This window comes from Sprattus sprattus (genome assembly GCF_963457725.1).
Source record: "Sprattus sprattus genome assembly, chromosome: 16".
Taxonomy (NCBI): Eukaryota; Metazoa; Chordata; class Actinopteri; order Clupeiformes; family Clupeidae; genus Sprattus; species Sprattus sprattus.
In genome coordinates, this window is record NC_137914.1 from 14,308,101 (window position 1) to 14,327,220 (window position 19,120).

The window sequence follows — 19,120 nt, forward strand, 5'->3', positions numbered from 1 at the left end:
TCCTCTGACTAAATACATTTGTCCTGTTTCTGTGATTTGGATGCTTTTGTGTTCTTCCTTTTGTTGCAAATGCGAAATGCGATGCAGGGTGATGATAAGCCCAGAGTTTTTTTCAGAGGGTAATATCTGCTTGTCCTTTTGTTAGACATGCTGACACAAATCATGCACATTAGTGATAAACTAACAAAGCAGAGGTGGCATGGTTTAAAAAAAAAAAAAACATGGAGCTGGTGGTTTTACAGTGCAACAGTGCAACAGCACTACCCCCGCAACCACACGCACCTGTGCATAGCCAAGAAATATCACTTGAACTTTCTAGCTCTCACAATCACAGAGCCAGAAAATGATATGGAATGTGACTGTTTTAGTTTTGTGTTTTCTTTCACACAAGGGAATTATCCTACTATTTAAGCATTTTCACTTCACATATGAATGTGCATACCACTGTTTCAGACACCTCCAGAGTTTTTGAGAATTTTTTTTTACACTGTTATTGAAACACAGACATGTATTTGTTTCATTTTAGTGGGTGAGGAAGTTGAATTGAAGTCATTTAAGGAACTTGCTCGGGGAATATTTTTACTCTTGAATGTAGAAAACGAATTAAAAAGACGTCTTAAATACAGATAGACATTCATATTAAGATAGTAGACATAGTTGACATCATGTGGTGAAATATTACTCAGAAATCCCTTTGTGTATATTTGTAATGTTGCAGCAAAGACACAAGAAAGTGAGTATGAGGTCTCGGCGTGGGAGTTTGAACTCTGGCGAATTGCAGCTCGTGTGTCAGGATGAGCCCATTGACGCGCCATGTTCTGTGCCAGTGCACAGACAAAGACACTCACTTCAGCCAACAGGCCTGGCCACATCAGTGCAGGTATCACATAACTGTTTGCAGTATACCATTGGTGGGACGGGTGGTGTGTTTCTAGCTACTGGTTGAAGTTTTATAATCAAGGATTGAGAGGCCATGTTACGTCTATACATGAACTGAGATGCTTTTTCATTTTTTTTTTTCATTTTGATTGGCCTCCAATGCCTCCAGCGATACATAAGACATAGTGAGGGAGTTTTTCTTTCAAAAATGGAAATGCTTGAGTTACAAAATTGATGTTATTCTACAAGAATTCCAGGCTTTCTGTTCAATTTGGTTGATTCTTACCATGAAAAATGCATAAAACTTATTTTGCCATTTATCACATTCATCCACCCACAGATTTCTGCCCCGCTCATGTTAAGACTGTCAAGCCCGTTGATCAGGCCAGCTCAGACATCTTTACTACTACAGCAGGTAACTATGAACAAATGTAATGCAACATACCTTAACTTTAAAATTTAACTTAAAATTTAACTCAAAATGTCCCTTAATGTAAAACTCAGAATTAAAGTTAAGCTGAAACTTAACTTGACTTAACAGTTACAACTTAGCACTTAAGTTAACTTAAAACACAACTTAAGTAACAACTTAAAACTCCACTTAATGTAACAGTCACAGCGACTAAAAAGGCATTCTTCAAATAAAAGGTTGACAATAACACAGACAGCAGAAAACTTTTTTCAACTTTCAAGAATCTCCTTATCTTCTTTTTTTGTCAATGATTCTTGGAAAGGTTGTCTTCAAGCAAGTTTCTGATATCCTGTCTCAGAATAATTTTCTGCACTTGTAGTAGTCTGGTTTTAAAAGTGGTCCTCCTTCTGAAACTACTCTTTTATCTGTGACTGAAGCATTAAGAATAGTGAAGGCCTCTGCTCAGTCATCAGTTCAGATTCTACTAGACTTGTCAGCAGCCTTTGACACAGTAAACCATGACATTCTCCTGTCTACACTGTCTGAACTGGAAATTTCGGGACAAGCACTCAGTTGTTTTGAATCGTACCTCAGTAGACGGTCATTCAGTTAATGCCCCGTCACACCATAATGTTCTGGTCAAAGTTCTCTGAACGTCCTAATCGTTCAATTTCAAGCCTTCTTCCCTCGGAAGACCAGGTACGCAGCTGTTGAGCTGGAATGCCTGGCAGTCAAGTGAGCACTTGACAGTTTAAAATATAATTTAATAGGTAGAGATTTCACCCTGGAAACAGACCAATGCGCCTTGCAGTGGCTGGGGCGCATGAAGGACTCCAATGCACGGATTATGCGTTGGTTTTTGGCACTGCAGCCATACCGCTTGACAGTGCGAAAGAAAGAGACGTTACTCTCATTGCCCCGCAGGAGCGGGATAAGGAGAGAGAGAGACTTTGCACAGACATTGCACACACGCACACACACACACACACACACACACACACACACAAGAAAGCTACTTAAAAAGCATCGGTTTGTATACCCACATACATGGCCGTTCAAATGACGCTCATTGGGCGCACCGCTCATCAATGTCACACTCGGCCCAGGGAGCCAATCAGATCAAGTAAGTGGCGGGCTTTACTACTTAACTACCTTCTTCCTGTTTTCGGCCCAGGCAGCCAATCAGATCAACCAAGAGGCGGGCTTTACTACTTGAAAACGTACTCCTGTGTTGATGCTGGTAGCGGCAAAATACAATTGACAATGGCGATGTTAAAGATTGACAAGAATTTAATCTTAGCTGTATTTGATTATGAGTAATTTAATAAGAAAAAAATCGCTATTACGCTAACATTTATAGGCGCACCATCGCCTGGTTGCGCACGCAGGCTGCTTAGTAGGCGCACCAGGCTGTTTTGGCCGCCGCACTTTGCCAAGGCGATTTTGATGCGTCTGCAGTTTTAAAAACGTTAGTTAAACATTTCACAAACGTTCTTCAACCTTTTCCAGCGTTAAATATTAAACGTTGAAGAACGCTGGTCTCCATGAGAACTTTTGTGCATGTTAAAATAAAAAAATGGACCAGCGTTCTCCAATAATCACAGACGATTACCGACGATACCAGCGTCCACATGACGGTCTTCTGGCGCTATACCAGCGACCATGGACGATTACCAATGTTTCCTCTAACGTCATAGAATGTTGACCAGAACGTTATGGTGTGAAAGGGTCTTTAGTCATGACAAGTGTCAAAATCTCACCAACCCTCCACTGGTGTACCCCAGGGATCGGTACTTGGACCCCTCCTTTTTTTATCTACGTTCGTTCCTATGGGTTCTTCTCTCCCTGTTTGCGGATCCCTCAGTGATATTTCATCTGTCTAATTAGTTAATTTGCTTGAGGCCTACTATAATAATAATAATAATAATAATAATAATAATAATAATAATAATAATTGGTACCTAATATTGTTTCTCGAATTTTTTTCATTAGGGTAGGCACACTATTGATCTTCTTAAGTTTTCCTTTTATTCTTTTTATTTTTTCTTATTCCCCACATTTTTTGGGCTGCTTCTCATCGTAGCGCTTTTGAGATATCAACACCGCTCAACTCTGACCATCCTGATCCTGAGTAGTGCTCTTGTAAAAACGGTTGCACTCCTCCCTGTTGTTTTTTCTTATTGCAGAGCACAAAGCACTGTAAAATCTCTGTATTAATAACAATCCATATCTCACCTTATGCCAGTGTAAATTCTACATATCTGGCTGGCTGGATTTTACCCAAAGCATTTCAACCACGGTTTTCCCGGACTTTTTAAACCATGCCATTAATATATTTCAACTGATGGTGTCGAACATAGTTGGTGACCTAAGCCTATCAGAGGTTTTCCCCTTCACTTAATACTTTGTGACTGAGTGGTTTACCTTAAAAACTTTAAACATAAACTTAACTTGAGTTAGCAGTTACGACTTAACACTTAAGTTACCTCTTAACTTGAAACATAAGTAACAACTTAAGTTAACATAAAACTGTGCTTAACGTAACTTTACATTTCGTGATTGCATGGCCAGCTGGGTGTGCAGCAGGTTGTAGCAGTAATTGTGTGGTTTATCTTTCTGATAGATGTATATAGGTATGAGGGTTTGACCAGTTGATGGCACATGTTATTGTTTTTAACAGTGCGCCAGCGAGGAGGTGGGCAAACAGTTTGTGCAGCTGACATCCATGACCCCCAGAATCATTCAGAGTAGACCTTCAGTCCTCAGACGACCTCCGCATCCTCTGCAACAAGGTATGTGCCAGATACAATTATTTTCATTATTGCTTTTATTATTTTGCAAGCCTGAGAAGGTGGTTTAAGTTTGTTTTAGTATGCATTGTAGTTACTACTCACCCTTGACATGGTTTTAATGGACCCAGCTCTCCAAGACTTCTCCATGATCACATAACATTTTGATTATTTTTCTTTGCTTCTCAGGCTTAACACTCTTTCCCCTTTTTTTTCCAAAACTCTTCATCCCACACATAATCACTTTACTACTTAAAGCCATTGATTCCCAGAGTTATTTTTGCTACAGCACTTGAACATATGTAAGGGTTTTTTAGTCAATACCTGCACCCATATGTTATCTATTTATTATAAAGCATTATTAATAACAAGCTTCACTTTTTCAGATCCGCCAAGATGGTCAAACCCCTTTTCAGATGAAGGCTTTCACGTGATCAGACGTTACCTCACAGCGTCAGTGGGACATCCATCTAGATGCACCACTGAAACAGCCCAGTCCTGGAAACTCAGCCAGCACAGGAGATCTAGGGGGCACACACATCATGAGTAAGGAAATCATTTTTCAGAGTCAAAATCGGATTCACATTTTTTAGTCAAATTAGGTCTTGTGGTTCCGCGATAACATAATTGTATTTGTGAGAGATGCGCTTAAATGGGGAACATCCTGTTTGTATGCAACAGCAGGCAGAGGCAGACAATGATGAATTTCTCCTTCTTAACTCTTAAATCCTCTCTTGCACAGGCCTTCTCAGTCGTCAGAAAACCAAAGCCCACTTTACGTTAACGGACTCTGTCGATGGCCAGGATGTGAAGCAAGATTTGAGGACTATGCAGATTTCCAAAAGTAAGTCAAACGGTAATGCAGGGCTTCCCATAAAGTAACAATAAAGCAAGCAGTTGCAGTTGTATTGTCGAGAATTGCATAGAGGTGAAACGTTTAATATGTCAACAAGTTGCCACGAGCAGAACTGTGCCATTCTCACTTAAATTCACCAGGCATCTTTTCAGTGACCACACTTTCGATGTCAACGGCAGTGCGCAGTGGAAAATACAGCGAGATCTGGTGCAACGCATGGAGAACCAGGTTATGTTATGAGTGTGGCTCCTGGCCTGTATTATCATAAAGAAGTCATGAGTCAACGCATTTCACTGTGTTGGAGAATCTCAGACAGGACAAGAACAAGGTCCTAAAAGTAGGGCTGTCCGTGTGGTTGCTGTGGTTGTACGGGTTTTACTGTTGTGTAAAAGCGTTGGTGCTGTGACTGATTTAAATTGATTTGTGTGACCTGCGTCACAGCTGGTACTGGAGAAAAAGAAACTCCAAGCCATTGAGTGTCACCTCAACCTATCTGACCAGAGATCAACAACCTCAGTGAGTATCATGATCAGCTTGCCTAATTTACACCACAACAACAGACTTACATGTCATCTGTGGCTATCATCTAGTTCTTTCCAAATGTTGTTGTGCTCATTCATGTAGATGGGCATCTATGAATCAGTATTTGCATTACTCCTTTAAACTTGTCAAGCATTTTAGCATTGCAGACAGAATAAAGTTTTAATGTAAGGCAGCAGGTACCCCTCACAGTCAAATAGTAAACAAGCATTAAAGCCTTTTTGTTTGCATGACACGACTGACTGAATGACCTGTTTTATGAAAGCCTTTGCAGAAAGCCAGCTCCTCCCTGCCTGCTAGCCTGGAAGAGAGAGAGGCCCGATCAGAGGGAGCATATGGTGCCTCAGAGTTTGCCAACGAGGAACCAGTGGAGCGGGGGCTTCCAAAATTATGGCAAGCTCCCCTCCCACACCTGCTGCCAGGTACCACCCACTGCCCTGCCCAGATAAATGACCAGACACAGGAATGGATCTTATGTCCACCTGGTGTTTCCCTAACTCGCCAACAGTGTGTGATCACTCATTTTATGGCTTGAAGAGAGCCATGCATGCTGCATTTGTTAATCCACTGACAATTATGCATTTTTTTCAGATATGACTGCCAGCTTTGATGTTTACAAATATACCAATATTAGACCTCCATACACCTACGCTTGCCTAATACGATGGGTTAGTATCTATTACAATGGTGATTAGGCATTGTCATTGACTTATACGTGTTTCATTCAGGAAGGTGTTAATATTATCATCTCCTGAGTTTCGTGTGTTTTTACAGTCAATACTGGAGGCCCCAGACAAGCAGCGGACTCTCAATGAAATCTATAGCTGGTTCATGCAAATGTTTGTCTACTTTAGAGACAACAATACCGCATGGAAGGTATAACTGACACTCAGTGACTACATATGTGATTTAAACTCACATTAATGATGGGTTATTTATTTATTAATAATTAAATCATTAATTCATTAATAATGAAGAATTGAGGTATTAATGTGACTCTGTGAATTTGTTATTTGTTATTATTTTTGAATAATAATGGATTTTTTCAAAATGTAGACACTGTTTGTGGCATCTATATCACATAGTTGATCTAACGTCTGCACACTGCTTCAATAGAATGCGGTACGTCACAACCTGAGCTTGCACAAGTGCTTTGTGCGTGTGGAGGGAGGAAAAGGAGCCGTGTGGACAGTGGATGAGACTGAGTTTCAGAAGAGAAAAAAACAGAAATTCAACAGGTGAGTTATAAGTTCATGCTCATTCAGGTTTATCTTAACACATATAAATGTATCTCATGACACAGAGGATAAATATAGTTGAAATAATCTAGATGAATGGGGTTTTACAGGGACTACATGTTGAGATGGCTCACACCCTACTAGAGTCTTCCCTCAAAGCCGTCTCACTGAAGTGGAGACATGACACCTTTTTCTGCAGTGACTATATCAATTCAACGTGAGGCTCATCCAGACCTCGATGCTGCCCTGGAAAAAGGTGTATAATAACTATATAATAATAATAATAATGATAATTATAATAAATATGAAATTCAAATTTAAGCCATTAGTACAAATTGCTTCTGTTTTTAAACGGTTTGCTGTGTAGATATTTTGAGCAATGGATTTTGTCTTTGATAGCTAATTGGTATAAAACTTTGTGAAATAAATGCCCATTTAGAGCTAAAATTCCCTTTTCATGTTTATATTTATTGAGGTATGTGAAATGTTTCTTGCATTGGTGTCTGATGTGTTGTGTTAAAATGTAAGGTCAAGGGCGAGTGTCCAGGGAATATCACATCTGTAGTTTTCTAAAGTATAATAAAAATAAATAAAATAGGGTGTTATTTGAGCATGTAACCAGAAGAGGGCCATAGAACATAGGACAGTCTGACTATGGGTGTGGTTGACATTACTCCTATTAAAACAATGGATGGCATAGTATAATTCAGAATTTTGTTCTTTTCGTTTTGTTTTTAATAAAGAACCTTATTCATCAGCAATTCTATTGATCGTGACAATGATATGGGATACATGGCAACATGGCAAGGTAATGGCAACATGTTTACTTGTGAAGAATATTCAAGTCGGTTGAAATGGTCTCACAATGTAATCTGCCTATCAAGGATAATATGCTCTTTAACTTTGAATTTCCAATGTCAACATTTACTTTAGTTTGTATGCTGAAATCAAAAGGATGTTGTCTTTGTTTAAGGGCTGTATCCATCTTTTGGAGAATACTTTTGTCAGCATATGACTGTTTTGTCAAAAACCTCTGAAACTGAGAAACCTACTACCAGCTTCCTGAATCTGTGTATCACCGTATATCATGATGAAAACTGAAACTGTGCCCAACTTCTCTCTCTCGCTCTCACTCTCTCTCTCTCTCGCTCTCACTCTCTCTCTCTCTCTCTCTCTCTCTCTCTCTCTCTCTCTCTCTCTCACCATCTCTCTCTCTCTCTCTCTCTCTCTCTCTCTCTCTCTGTCTCTCTCTCTCATGTCATTTTGGGATACTGCACACTGTCCTTCACATTATAGAACAAAATCTTAAAACATGGTAATATATAGCTCCAACCTACCAATGTCCTCAGATATAATTCCCTATTTGCACTTAGTTATAAAGCTACTTAGAAGTGGCATGCATCCGTTTTGAAAATGACACTGATCATTTCTGACGTCAGATAAGGACACATATTTGGTGGCCAAGTAGTGAAGCACATGCATTGTGTCTCTACCTTTTCTTCTTATTTGTCTGACTAGGGAGTCTTTGGCAGCCCCTGTAGCCACATGGGTAACAGATTGGAAATAAGGGCACACTGATTGGGGACAGGCCCATGATTCTTTGAAGTTTGATGTCGGCATGTGGAATGCTGTAGCACCACCGACGAATTAAAGTTGGAGGTGCATTTATGCCCGTAGCAACTGAACTGTATGCTCGATTTTCAAAAACACAATTGGTTTCCTTGGATCAAGCCAAGTTCATGAACCTCAAGTTCCACTATATTGGATTTCTTAAAAAAATACATTTTTACAGTCCAGTCTTCACAAAATTGGGCACAGACGATCAGACAGCCTCACAAAAGTTATTGGTTGGCTTCTGGAAACTGGAAAACATTACACCCATTACAATCAATAAAAATCAGTGGCAAAGCCACCAAACAGGAAGTGAGGTTGTGTCCCAGCAACGCTTTGATGTAGCAAAACCAAACCTGTCACCACTAGGGGGCGGTTGCAATAAGTAATAATGTGTTTCGACTAATAATAGTTGAGGTTAATTGTTGTTATATAATCCTGTGAAACTGCAAACAAATATTTTGACTGTTTGGCTTCGTCCTCCATATTAGATTTTATGAAAAGGTAAAAAAAAACTCTCTGACCACAAATGTTTTATTTTCTAATGACAGTCCAATGAAATCTGTAGCAAAGTGGTGCTATCTCGATCAATCTTTGTCTGGTCAATCTGGTCACTAGTCATAAAACCTGCTGTTAGTGGCTACAGTCACCACCTCACATGATGAAATCAAGTTTTCACGGCAATAATGTTCTGATGGACTGCTTGGCCCCCTTAATGCTGCTTGCAGTTATATTATGACATTGTTTTTGTCCATGTGTTCTTGTACCTGTCACTACCCAAATAATCACTCTGCCTTGACTTCCTGGGGAGTAGCCAGTACTTAAAATTACCCCCCAGCCCCTGACCGCCCCTTTACCCTACACTTCTCCCCACCACCACTCCCCCAAAATCCAGAAGCCTGTGCCTCATTCTGGCAGGTACTTATTACGACCTCTTCCTGCTTCCAGCCACCAAACAGGTGTCTCTGCCAATGGCCATGCAAGTTTTATGTGTTCTGTGTTTTCATTAGATCAACTCAGGGTGGAAACATGTAGGGGGAAATCGGCCAGGTATTCCCTCCAGGGCTTTCTCTCCCCCTTAACCGGCAGGGAAAGCATACCCTATTAATGGACAGTTTGTCTGTGAAGTGAAGACAGTCGGACCATAATCACAGTCCTTTTGGCTCTCATCTGTTTTCTAAAAAAAATTGTGAACGCAGAAAACGGATCCCTCTCTTTGACAGTGTTTACCCCCTTTTAGATAGTGGTCTATATACACAGCCTGTAATTTTTGTCACATTTGGTCTGATTCATGCAACAGCTATTACATGTAGTGATAACGTGCATAGGAGGGGGCCCGGGGGGTGGGAGGTGGTAGTTGGTTACGCCCAAGCCCTTGGCTCTTTTGTCTTCGAATTCACTGCTCCAAAGGCTTCAAATGCAGCATTGCAAGACATGGCAACCCCCTCCGGGACAGGACAGGCAATACTAACTGAGCATTATGGGCTCAGCACAGGAGGAGAAACGGATTTAGCTATACATTTATATCATATACTGTATGTCTCTGAACAGCAACTAGCAAATCAACCATCTAGCAGTCTACTGTAGCCTTTATAAATAGCTTATACTGAAAGTATTTTCATGACCACAATGATATTGATAATGCAGACTGTTTCATTTTCACCTATTTTAATAACCCTCCTTTAGACTCATCTTGCCCCCTGCCCTTATCAAAGTCTGCACTCATTGCTTATTACACATGCTAAACAGTTTCAGTTCAGGCAGCCAAAGACAACCTACACCTAGATAGGATTACACACAATATTATATGGTTTTACTGGGATCCACGTATGTTAAGTGATATTTTGAACCCAATTACACAGAGGTGACTTTGACAACTGCAAAAGATGATAAATGAAGGCATGAAATTGACCCTAACCCTCAAAATGTAACCTGCTTTGTGTAATGCACTTGTCAAGCCAAGAGAGTATGTTTTTCATCAGAGAGTTATTTCATGTAAGGCTGTCTTTTACTCACTACTGATTATATCTCTTAGCCCCATGAATACATGGGGAGAAGCCATGTGCGTATGGCTCAGACTAAACCCAGATATCCATTAAAACCCAGAAAAAAGGTGCTTCTTATTTTCATTCTGACGTTCGCACACCGGCCAGACGCGCCAGTTCTCAGAACATAGCTGGAGGCGTGGGATTTTTTGACAGGTCTAGGCAGAGATAAGGTTGGGGTAAAATGACACTTCAGAATTATGATTCTACATCACTGGCAGAACCATAAATCATGCCTAGAAAAGACCCATCCATAAATACGTTACTACCGCTCAGGCAAAAAGGCAAAGATTTTTTTTCTCAACATCGCTGAGAAGTAGGCAGCTTGCATGTCAAAATACTCCTGCTTAGCATGAACATTGACTAAATCTTTAACAAGGATTTCAAATATTTTTCTCAACTTATCCCCTGAGAAGATCCTTATTACTGCAAGTTGATTCCTGCTGCTGAACAGGAGAGCCTCGGAAGGCTTGAGATCATCATTCAGTCATTTGAATTAAACATGATATTTGTTTGTTGTTCAGCTGTGCATGTCAGATCACTTAGGGAAAATGATTTGAAATTAATTTGTGGGTGGTGTGTACATAAGATCTCCTTTGTTTATTTAGGGAAACTGCTCGGTTGTGTTGCCTCCATGTATTCCTCTTCTGTCAGTAGCAATGTAGCTCTTCACATTCATCATATCAACTCAACCTGACTGGTTACTCGGCACTCTGTGTTTAGAGGGGGATTATAAGGATAAAGGGTGTTCTTATGTTATAGAAGCCTGTCTGTCACGTCTAAGCAAATGCACCTATGGGGATGAGTGAGAGTAGTCCATTGCAATTCTATTCTGGTTGCATCTAACACTTTAAAACCAATGGATTAATTGTCCATGCACATGCTAGCATTGGCAAAAAAAAAGAATAATTCCTGTATTATAAAATCACAAGAATCTCTTATGTCTATTCATTCATTTTTAGCTGAACTGAACCCTGCCTCTGACTAGTAATGAGTGGTTGGAGTTTTGGGTCATGAGTGGCATGGTACAATATTAATTTGAGTCATTGAGACCAAAAACATTTCTATGATTGAAATACAAAATATTTTCTGTTCATAATTAGACTTCAGAACTTCTGCTTCCCAGACCGTTTTTGAAGAAAACAAAGTAAAAAAAATACTGTAATTGCAGCATAGTGCTCAGGAATGTTTTTCAAGTTGTTTTCATAACATGCTTCAACTTATTCTGCCCTTTATATGAAGAATACCACGCTTACTAAGAATGCCTTGTTTTAAAACAACCGTATGCCTAGTTATTGATATAATGACAGAAGAATACATTCTTGTTCCCTCTTGGTAAGCAGCTTAAGAGCATGACTAGCGAGTTATTTAAATCCATGTCCCTTTAATGCCCATTAGCCTTCGCTTAGAAAGAGTCTGAGCCCTGAGCGCTGAGCACCATGAAAATATTCTTTTCTTTCCACAGGCCAAAAGCAGGCATGTGCGTCTAACTGCACCTTAATGTTCCGTCCCCAATGTACATGTGCCTTTAACCCCTTTATAAACAATTGTAAAATACAGAATATTTCTTCTTGGCATTTCTTTTTTTTTCTTCTCCGAAAAAGAAAAAAAGAGAAAAAAAAATCGATTTGGGGTGCGAGGAGCATCGTTCTTTCCCGCTGCGATTTTGGAAACGGCTGGTGCTGCTGATGCTCTCGAATGGCAGGGGAGCTGTCAGAATCGTCTCTGGCTAGAATGAAAGTGTGTCTCCCATCACACGCCACATGAAAGGGAGCTGGATTCCATTTCAAGCAGGGAGACACTCGCACCGCAGGGCATGACAGTTGTTGAGGCATCCTGACAGCTCAGGACTTTCCACAACTTTCATGTCATGATACTTGAGAGGAATAGCTGGAGGACAGGCGGATGATAATGCGAGTAGTGAGTCTGGCTTCTTTTCCTCTCCTTCTCCCGGTGCCTAATGACTACGGATAGTAGTTATGGTGCTAAGTGTGTTAAGTATGATATGACCCATCTGGCGTTGGGCAACTGAACACTTTTGGATGTCAAAATACATGGATAAAAACATGAACACAACATTGTCACCACACTACACTTGATTATGTTACAGCATCACATCAAGGAAAGCTTTGTACTGCTTGTAGGATTTCACTCATTTACATCCATGAAAACACAAACACAAACACACTCACAAACACACACACACACACACACACACACACACACACACACACACACACATTCACAAAGACAGACCCACACACATGCACAAAGACAGACACACACACAAACACACAAAGCCAATGTTTGTCAGTTGATGTTTTCATTACATGCACAGACATGCTGGGTTTCTTCTGGTCCAGGGCTTTCCAATGGGCTGAAATGAAGTGGAATGGTGTTGCTGTTTATTGGAGTTTAACCGAGACAGCGATGTCATCCAGAGATCATGATACCAGCACCCCTTGATAAACAATCTTACATGCATGAAAACACACATTCATCACTCCTGCGTACACAGCAGAATGCTATACACAGAGATAATACATGCATGCACACATACTAAAGCACCCATTCACACAGAAACATACACACACAGAGACACACACACCCCCCACACACACACACACACACTCCCTGAGACACACATCCGTACATATACACACACACACTCACATATACACAAGCTCCAAGAGAAGATGGAGTTAGAGGTGTAGAGAGAGATTAGGATAAAGAGAGAGAAAGACGGATAGCTGGATAATTAGCCCCCCCACATCCCACCCTCCATCTCCCAGGATCTGACAAAAATATGCAGGCGAGATGGATGAGCCTTATAGAAAAGGCGGCATTGGCCGACCCCCGTCTCCTCCCCCTTAATACCCATCCCCCAGTCTCTCCCCATCCCCATCATTCAAATGAGCCCAGGAGAGGCCAAGCGATTTGGTTAAAGAGAGAAAAAAAACCCTGCCAATGCCCAAAATACCCCCTTTTTTTAATGAGAACAACCTCAAAGGAATGTGGTTGTTGCTCAAATGTGCGTTGATTGCCTGACAGTGGCATACTGAATACCAAACAGCACATTTCACAAGAATACCAGAAAACGTTCAAATAATTACGGTGATTAATAGAAAACGACATGCCTGGCACGCAGCCGAATATGCTCATTGGAATTCATACGCACATCTATGAGATTGGTTAATGTCACTCACACAAGGTGGGTGTGGATTTTGGTGAGACCATCCCCAAGTAACTGGACTTTATTTAGACATGAAATACAGTAGAAAGTTCTTTAACCACAATACCCCATAAAGAACGTTTCCACTGGCTTGTCAGTGGTTGAACAAGTTATTGAACATGAGTATCCATTGAAATGTTCTATGCTAATGTTAAATAGTACGTACACTCTAGTCACAGATGACAGTGATATTTTTTCACTTCAATATAGTGCTTGTGTGCAGAGAGAGAGGAAACCAAGGAAAATGATGCTCCTACTTATAAGAGCAAATTCACTTAGAGGCCCACTGCAGAAAAAGAGCATGCATCTTTTAGCAGTAAAGGCATTAACAGCTGCTGTTTTTATACAGTTTCCTCAACTGACATTAGGAAGTGACAGATTTATCATGTCACAGGAGAAATGGACCGTACAATTTCTGCAGTCAGTGCACTATCATTACTTTTGCTATTTTGCTCACTGAGTGTTAAAGGAATTTCACCTAAATTGCTGGCTGATGTTCAAAATGCCTGATGTATTTCTCTCTCTCACACACACACACAGTCTCTCTTACACAGAGACACGCACACATACGCCCACACACACACAACAAACACATGCACATCTTTTTCATAAATCACAGAAAATGAGGTAATTTATTTAACCTCTCTGCAAAAAGAGCCTGTCAGTGTGAAACATTTATGAAAACAGCACTGCACTAGCTGATCTTTGGCCATCAACTTGGGCTTTTTAAATCAATCACTGCATTTATATACGCTGTGCATCCCTCAGGTAATCTGATATCTGATGGTGGGAGTTTTCCTCTGCAGTTACTATAATGATAACACCATGTACACTCTAAAGGAAGGCTATCCCACAACAAAAGGCCAGAGAGAGGAAGGGGGGGGGGGGGGGGGGGGGGGAGAGTTCTTAGTGAAAGTGATGGGACAGAGAGATAGAGAGAGTTAAAAGGAAAAAGAATGAAAAACAGATGGAACCAGACAAAACCAGAGAGAGGACTGGAAAGACAGAAAAAAAGAGAGAGAGAATGGAAGAAAAAGGTAGAAATGGTGATAAAGAGTTTAAAGAGAAAGGACATGAATTGAGAGTGAGGGATTGTGAGTTGACTTTTCTCATGAGAGGATGCAGCAGATACCCTTCAGACTTCCCGATCGTCACGGATGGACGTTTGGTGGGAATGGCAGAGGCAGATATACAGGTGTGGACTCACTGTCGTCACCCTCTTTCCTGTTCTCATTGATCAGATATGGGAAATTGTTCATTTCCCTAAGAGGAAACCGACCTTCACACTAACCTGATATGAGGTTACGTGTTTAAAAAAACGTCATGATAAATCCCCCATGACCCAGTCAGTCTTCTGATGTTTTTAATTCGGATCACGGATAATTTTATCTCCTGGTGTCCGCCTTAATCCATGTTATTAAAGATAATACAGGCCCACTGCTGGATTCGAAAAAAAATGTGATATAATATGTTTGCACAAGGCATACATGAACATATTAGGCAGAAATGAAATAGAATTTATTTCAGGAATAGGTGGTGAAGAGACAGAAAAGAGAAGACATGGACTGAAATGTGAGCTTTTATGGATTGAGAAATGTAGGATTAATCGATATATTTTGTTCAAGTAACCCAGCCACCATTTAAATCTATTTATCCAAATCTACTCTGTTAAATAATTAACAATATAAACAAACAGTGAAAGCGACGGCCAATTCAGTATTGCGTGATATTACACAAATGCACAACAGAGTGTGCCAAATGTTATAGGGCAGGCATCAAACCTTACAACCCTTCCCATAATAATGCTGTAATTTCCTTCAAGCGGAAGATAGAAGGTGCAGCAGTGAACACCACGCACAGAGACCACAGGGGTGCCTCGTGTCAGTGGGCGCACGGAGGATATCCTCCCGAAGCGGGGCCCTGGGTGGACTACTGTAGCACAGCTACGCCCTCTACCACACAGATAGTATTTCCTGCCTCATGGCAAGGCAAACTGCTGTTACAAATGGACCACGGGTTATAGGGATCTGAGTGAATGCTGTGTGGAGATTGTAATGGGTGTAATTACAGACAACCCGAGAAAACACACTGCCAGTTAACATCCCAGTGTTGCTTTTCATGGTCTATAAATTACTTTTCCAAGTGTTTCAGATGTATAGTGTGGAGAGTGTGTATGTGTGTGGGTTGAGCAATGTTGTGTGTCTGTGTGTATGTGTCTGGGGGGGGGGGGGTTGTTGGGTGTGCACAGACATGCATGGCTACTTGCACATGGTGTCATTTGTGAATACAGGCCTGGTTTAATGACACAGTGTGCACAAATATGTGACCATCGTGACCATGCTAACAACATTGCTAAGTTGCTTTCTATGCCTATGCATTCTATTCTTGGTTTAACAGCAACATTTCAAGAGAGCTTGACAGCATAAAATAGGCAGTGTGTGCTTCCACACAAAACATTCATCCTCAAAAGACTCCTCTGCCAGCATTAAAAAGCAAACGTTCGTGACCATCTCAACAGGTCAGAGATGCCCCCGCAAGTTCGTCAACACACCTTTGTGCTCACAGGCCAGGCCAATGAAGTGAACGTGATTGAGGGCCAAAAGGCCTCCAGCCCTGCGGCATGGTGGAATGACCCCTGCACAAAGCCTAGGCTAGAAGCCTGGTTTGTTTTGGGAGAACACACAGGAGGAGGAGTGAGTGCTATAACCCCCCTCGCCCTCCCCCAATGGGAATCCTGGTCTATAATCCCCCTCCTGGTTACCCCTGCGTTTCTTGTTGTGTGCCACAGAGATTCGATGGCCAGGAATGTCAAGAATCCCTAGACACTTTTTCCCATTCCCTCATGGTGCCATTGAGCACAATGACAGCTTCGGGTCTCCTCAGGGCTCACTGCGTGAACTTAGAGGCCACCTCGGCCTGATCTCCTCCCTCTCTTTCTGCCTCTTTTTCTCTCTTTTTTCTTTTTTTCATTAGCTCCCCTGCCTAACTCTTTCTCACTGTTGTTAACTCTCTTCTCCATCTACCTCACTCTCTCCCAGCCTTACTTTCTCTCTCTCATTATTCCTCTCTTTCCAGAACTCACTGTACGATTACAATAATATGAGAGAAACAGGTTTATTCTATTAAAATAAGATCCAAACATATTTTTTTCACATATTGGGGAGATATTTTGATCTCTCCTGTATCATATAAAGCTGTAAATCGATGGTGTCAAACATGTCACAGCCGTGGTAGTCACACACACTGACTGTGTATATTGACACATCACAGATTGAGCGCTGTGACTGCAACCATTTTAATCTACTTCCTGGCCTGCCTCCAAGCGGCCTCACACCTGAATGAAACTAGCGGAGCATACTGAACTTTATAACTCTGTGGCCCTCCCTCTGTACTCCTGCAGGGCTGTGAGACTGTTCAGCCATCTCAGTCACACTGCCGTAACATAATAGAGAGGTATTGACCCAAACACCCCCTACTCCCCAATAGTCCTGTCCTGGGCCGCCTCAACTGCTTATACAGACTCAGACCCCCAACACGGCATGTCAACCCCACGTGAACCCCACACGAGGTCATCTTTATGGGAAACGAGATGTCTCTATATAAACTTGCATTCATTGTAGGTTTTTTTCATTGATGTTAAATAAGACATGTGAAAGCCATCAAAGAAGATTTCAGCACACATAACATACATATACATGGGAACATGAACGCAAAGACATTGAAGGTATGGCACTATTGCTTGGTATAATATTGTTTATTATAACCCTTCTACAGTCACTAAGGGTTTAAATACATTTAGGGTATTACATTCCTGGATGTTTTGTGAGAGGGGCACCAAAATATACCAGGCAAATGCGACAATACAAAAAAGCTCTAGTAATGATACAACCTAAATTAATTTGAAAATATACAGGAAATAAATACACAACTTAACTTTAAACAAGTGAGACTAAAACCAGACCTCACTGTATTTCTCAGTGGTCGGCCCTTTTCGCAATCCATTGTGATGTTCGGCTCTGGCAAAGATCTGGTTAACTGTGACACGGTTGGCTGCCTCTCACAGAGGTAACAGAAATGGGAAAGAGCGGCTCAGCGGCAGAGAGAGAGCTAAACCCTCAACACCTGCCAGCACTTGACGGAAGACTGAGACGAGAAAAGTCAGTTTGCTAAGGAATATTCCTGGGATATGTCTGCGTGAACGAACTTCAAAATGAAAATTTGACAGACACTTGGTTACCCCGGACACGCTCTCGCTGCTGTTAGATGAAATTGAATGCAATTCTCTGGGAACTTGGGAAGTGTGGCAAACTATTAAGAAACACACGGGATCCTGCACTTAATCAGGTTTCCATACAGCATTAACCTTAGTATTTTCAGACGTTACAATAGAAGATATTTCGCCCAAATTAATGCCAATGGACATCCGTGTACAGCGCCACGATATGTAACATCTTCAACCGCTGCAGTTTTCTGGAGTTATCATACCTGCTTTTCAAGTAAGTCACGCTGTAATGCTTTTTGTAAAGGTTTTTGTCATACGATACCTAAGTCTCACAATAGAGTGTTGTGTTAAAACATAATGCAAATGTGTTTTAAATGAAGTTTTAACCTGGGATATGCTCGTGACACTGCCGTTTTTTTCTGACTTGCTTTTAAAGGCTAGCAGAAAGCTTTTCAGGATAACGTTTCACCCTGATGATGTAGTTCGGTGTTACCTGTGACACATAGACCCTCAACCATCAGCGTGGGCACTCCTCATCACTATCTCTACTGTGGCCATTAGTTTCTTAACTTTGTTGTTTGAAGAATGCAGATGAACTTTGTCTTGGCTGTCATGTTGTGAAGACCACCATTTGTTCTTTACTTCGCAGTTCGCACGCACCCTTATGTTTCTAAAAGAGGTATTTTCCTTTTATATGAATTTTCAGTTAAATTAACATCACACTGTAACTTTTTGAGAACAGAGCGATAACATTTGAAATGCACATTATGTGTTCTCCTTTTAGTGGGCGCCTGTATTATTCATGCATGCGTCGGTTTACTGGCTGGAGTGGTTATACATTATGTATCTTAACTTAAAAGCAAATCGTCCTGTGACCTGTGATCTGCCATCCTCATATTTTCAGAGATCACTGTCGCGTCTGCTTTCCTGTATAATTTCAGTGCTCCGGGATGAAATTGTCCCTTAAGTATCCCCCCTGGTCAAGACTGAGATTGGAATGATCAGATGTATTCCCCTGCACAATACAACCCTATTTGATTTTAATAACGAACTCTTTCGCTTTACTTTTTGGCCCTGTGTACGTACATACATACATACATACATACATACATACATACATACATACATACATACATACATACATACTACATACATACATACATACATACATTATCTATGAACATATCCATCCAGCCATCCATCCATCCATCCATCCATCCAATGCATACACACATGTATGTATGTATGTATGTATGTATGTATGTATGTATGTATGTATGTATGTATCCATGTATG

The 19,120-nt window shown here is 41.0% G+C and overlaps 1 protein-coding gene across 1 annotated transcript; it reads left to right on the top strand.

Moving 5' to 3' along the window:
• Positions 1 to 6,069: 6,069 nt before the first annotated feature.
• foxp3b (forkhead box P3b) lies at positions 6,070 to 16,424 on the top strand (the record flags this gene model as incomplete). The annotated part of the gene is made up of 4 exons (XM_080853804.1): positions 6,070 to 6,144; positions 6,251 to 6,352; positions 6,593 to 6,714; positions 16,391 to 16,424. 4 exons carry the CDS (start codon positions 6,070 to 6,072, stop codon positions 16,422 to 16,424), a joined length of 333 nt encoding a protein of 110 aa, XP_080709930.1.
• Between the last annotated feature and the right edge of the window lie 2,696 nt (positions 16,425 to 19,120).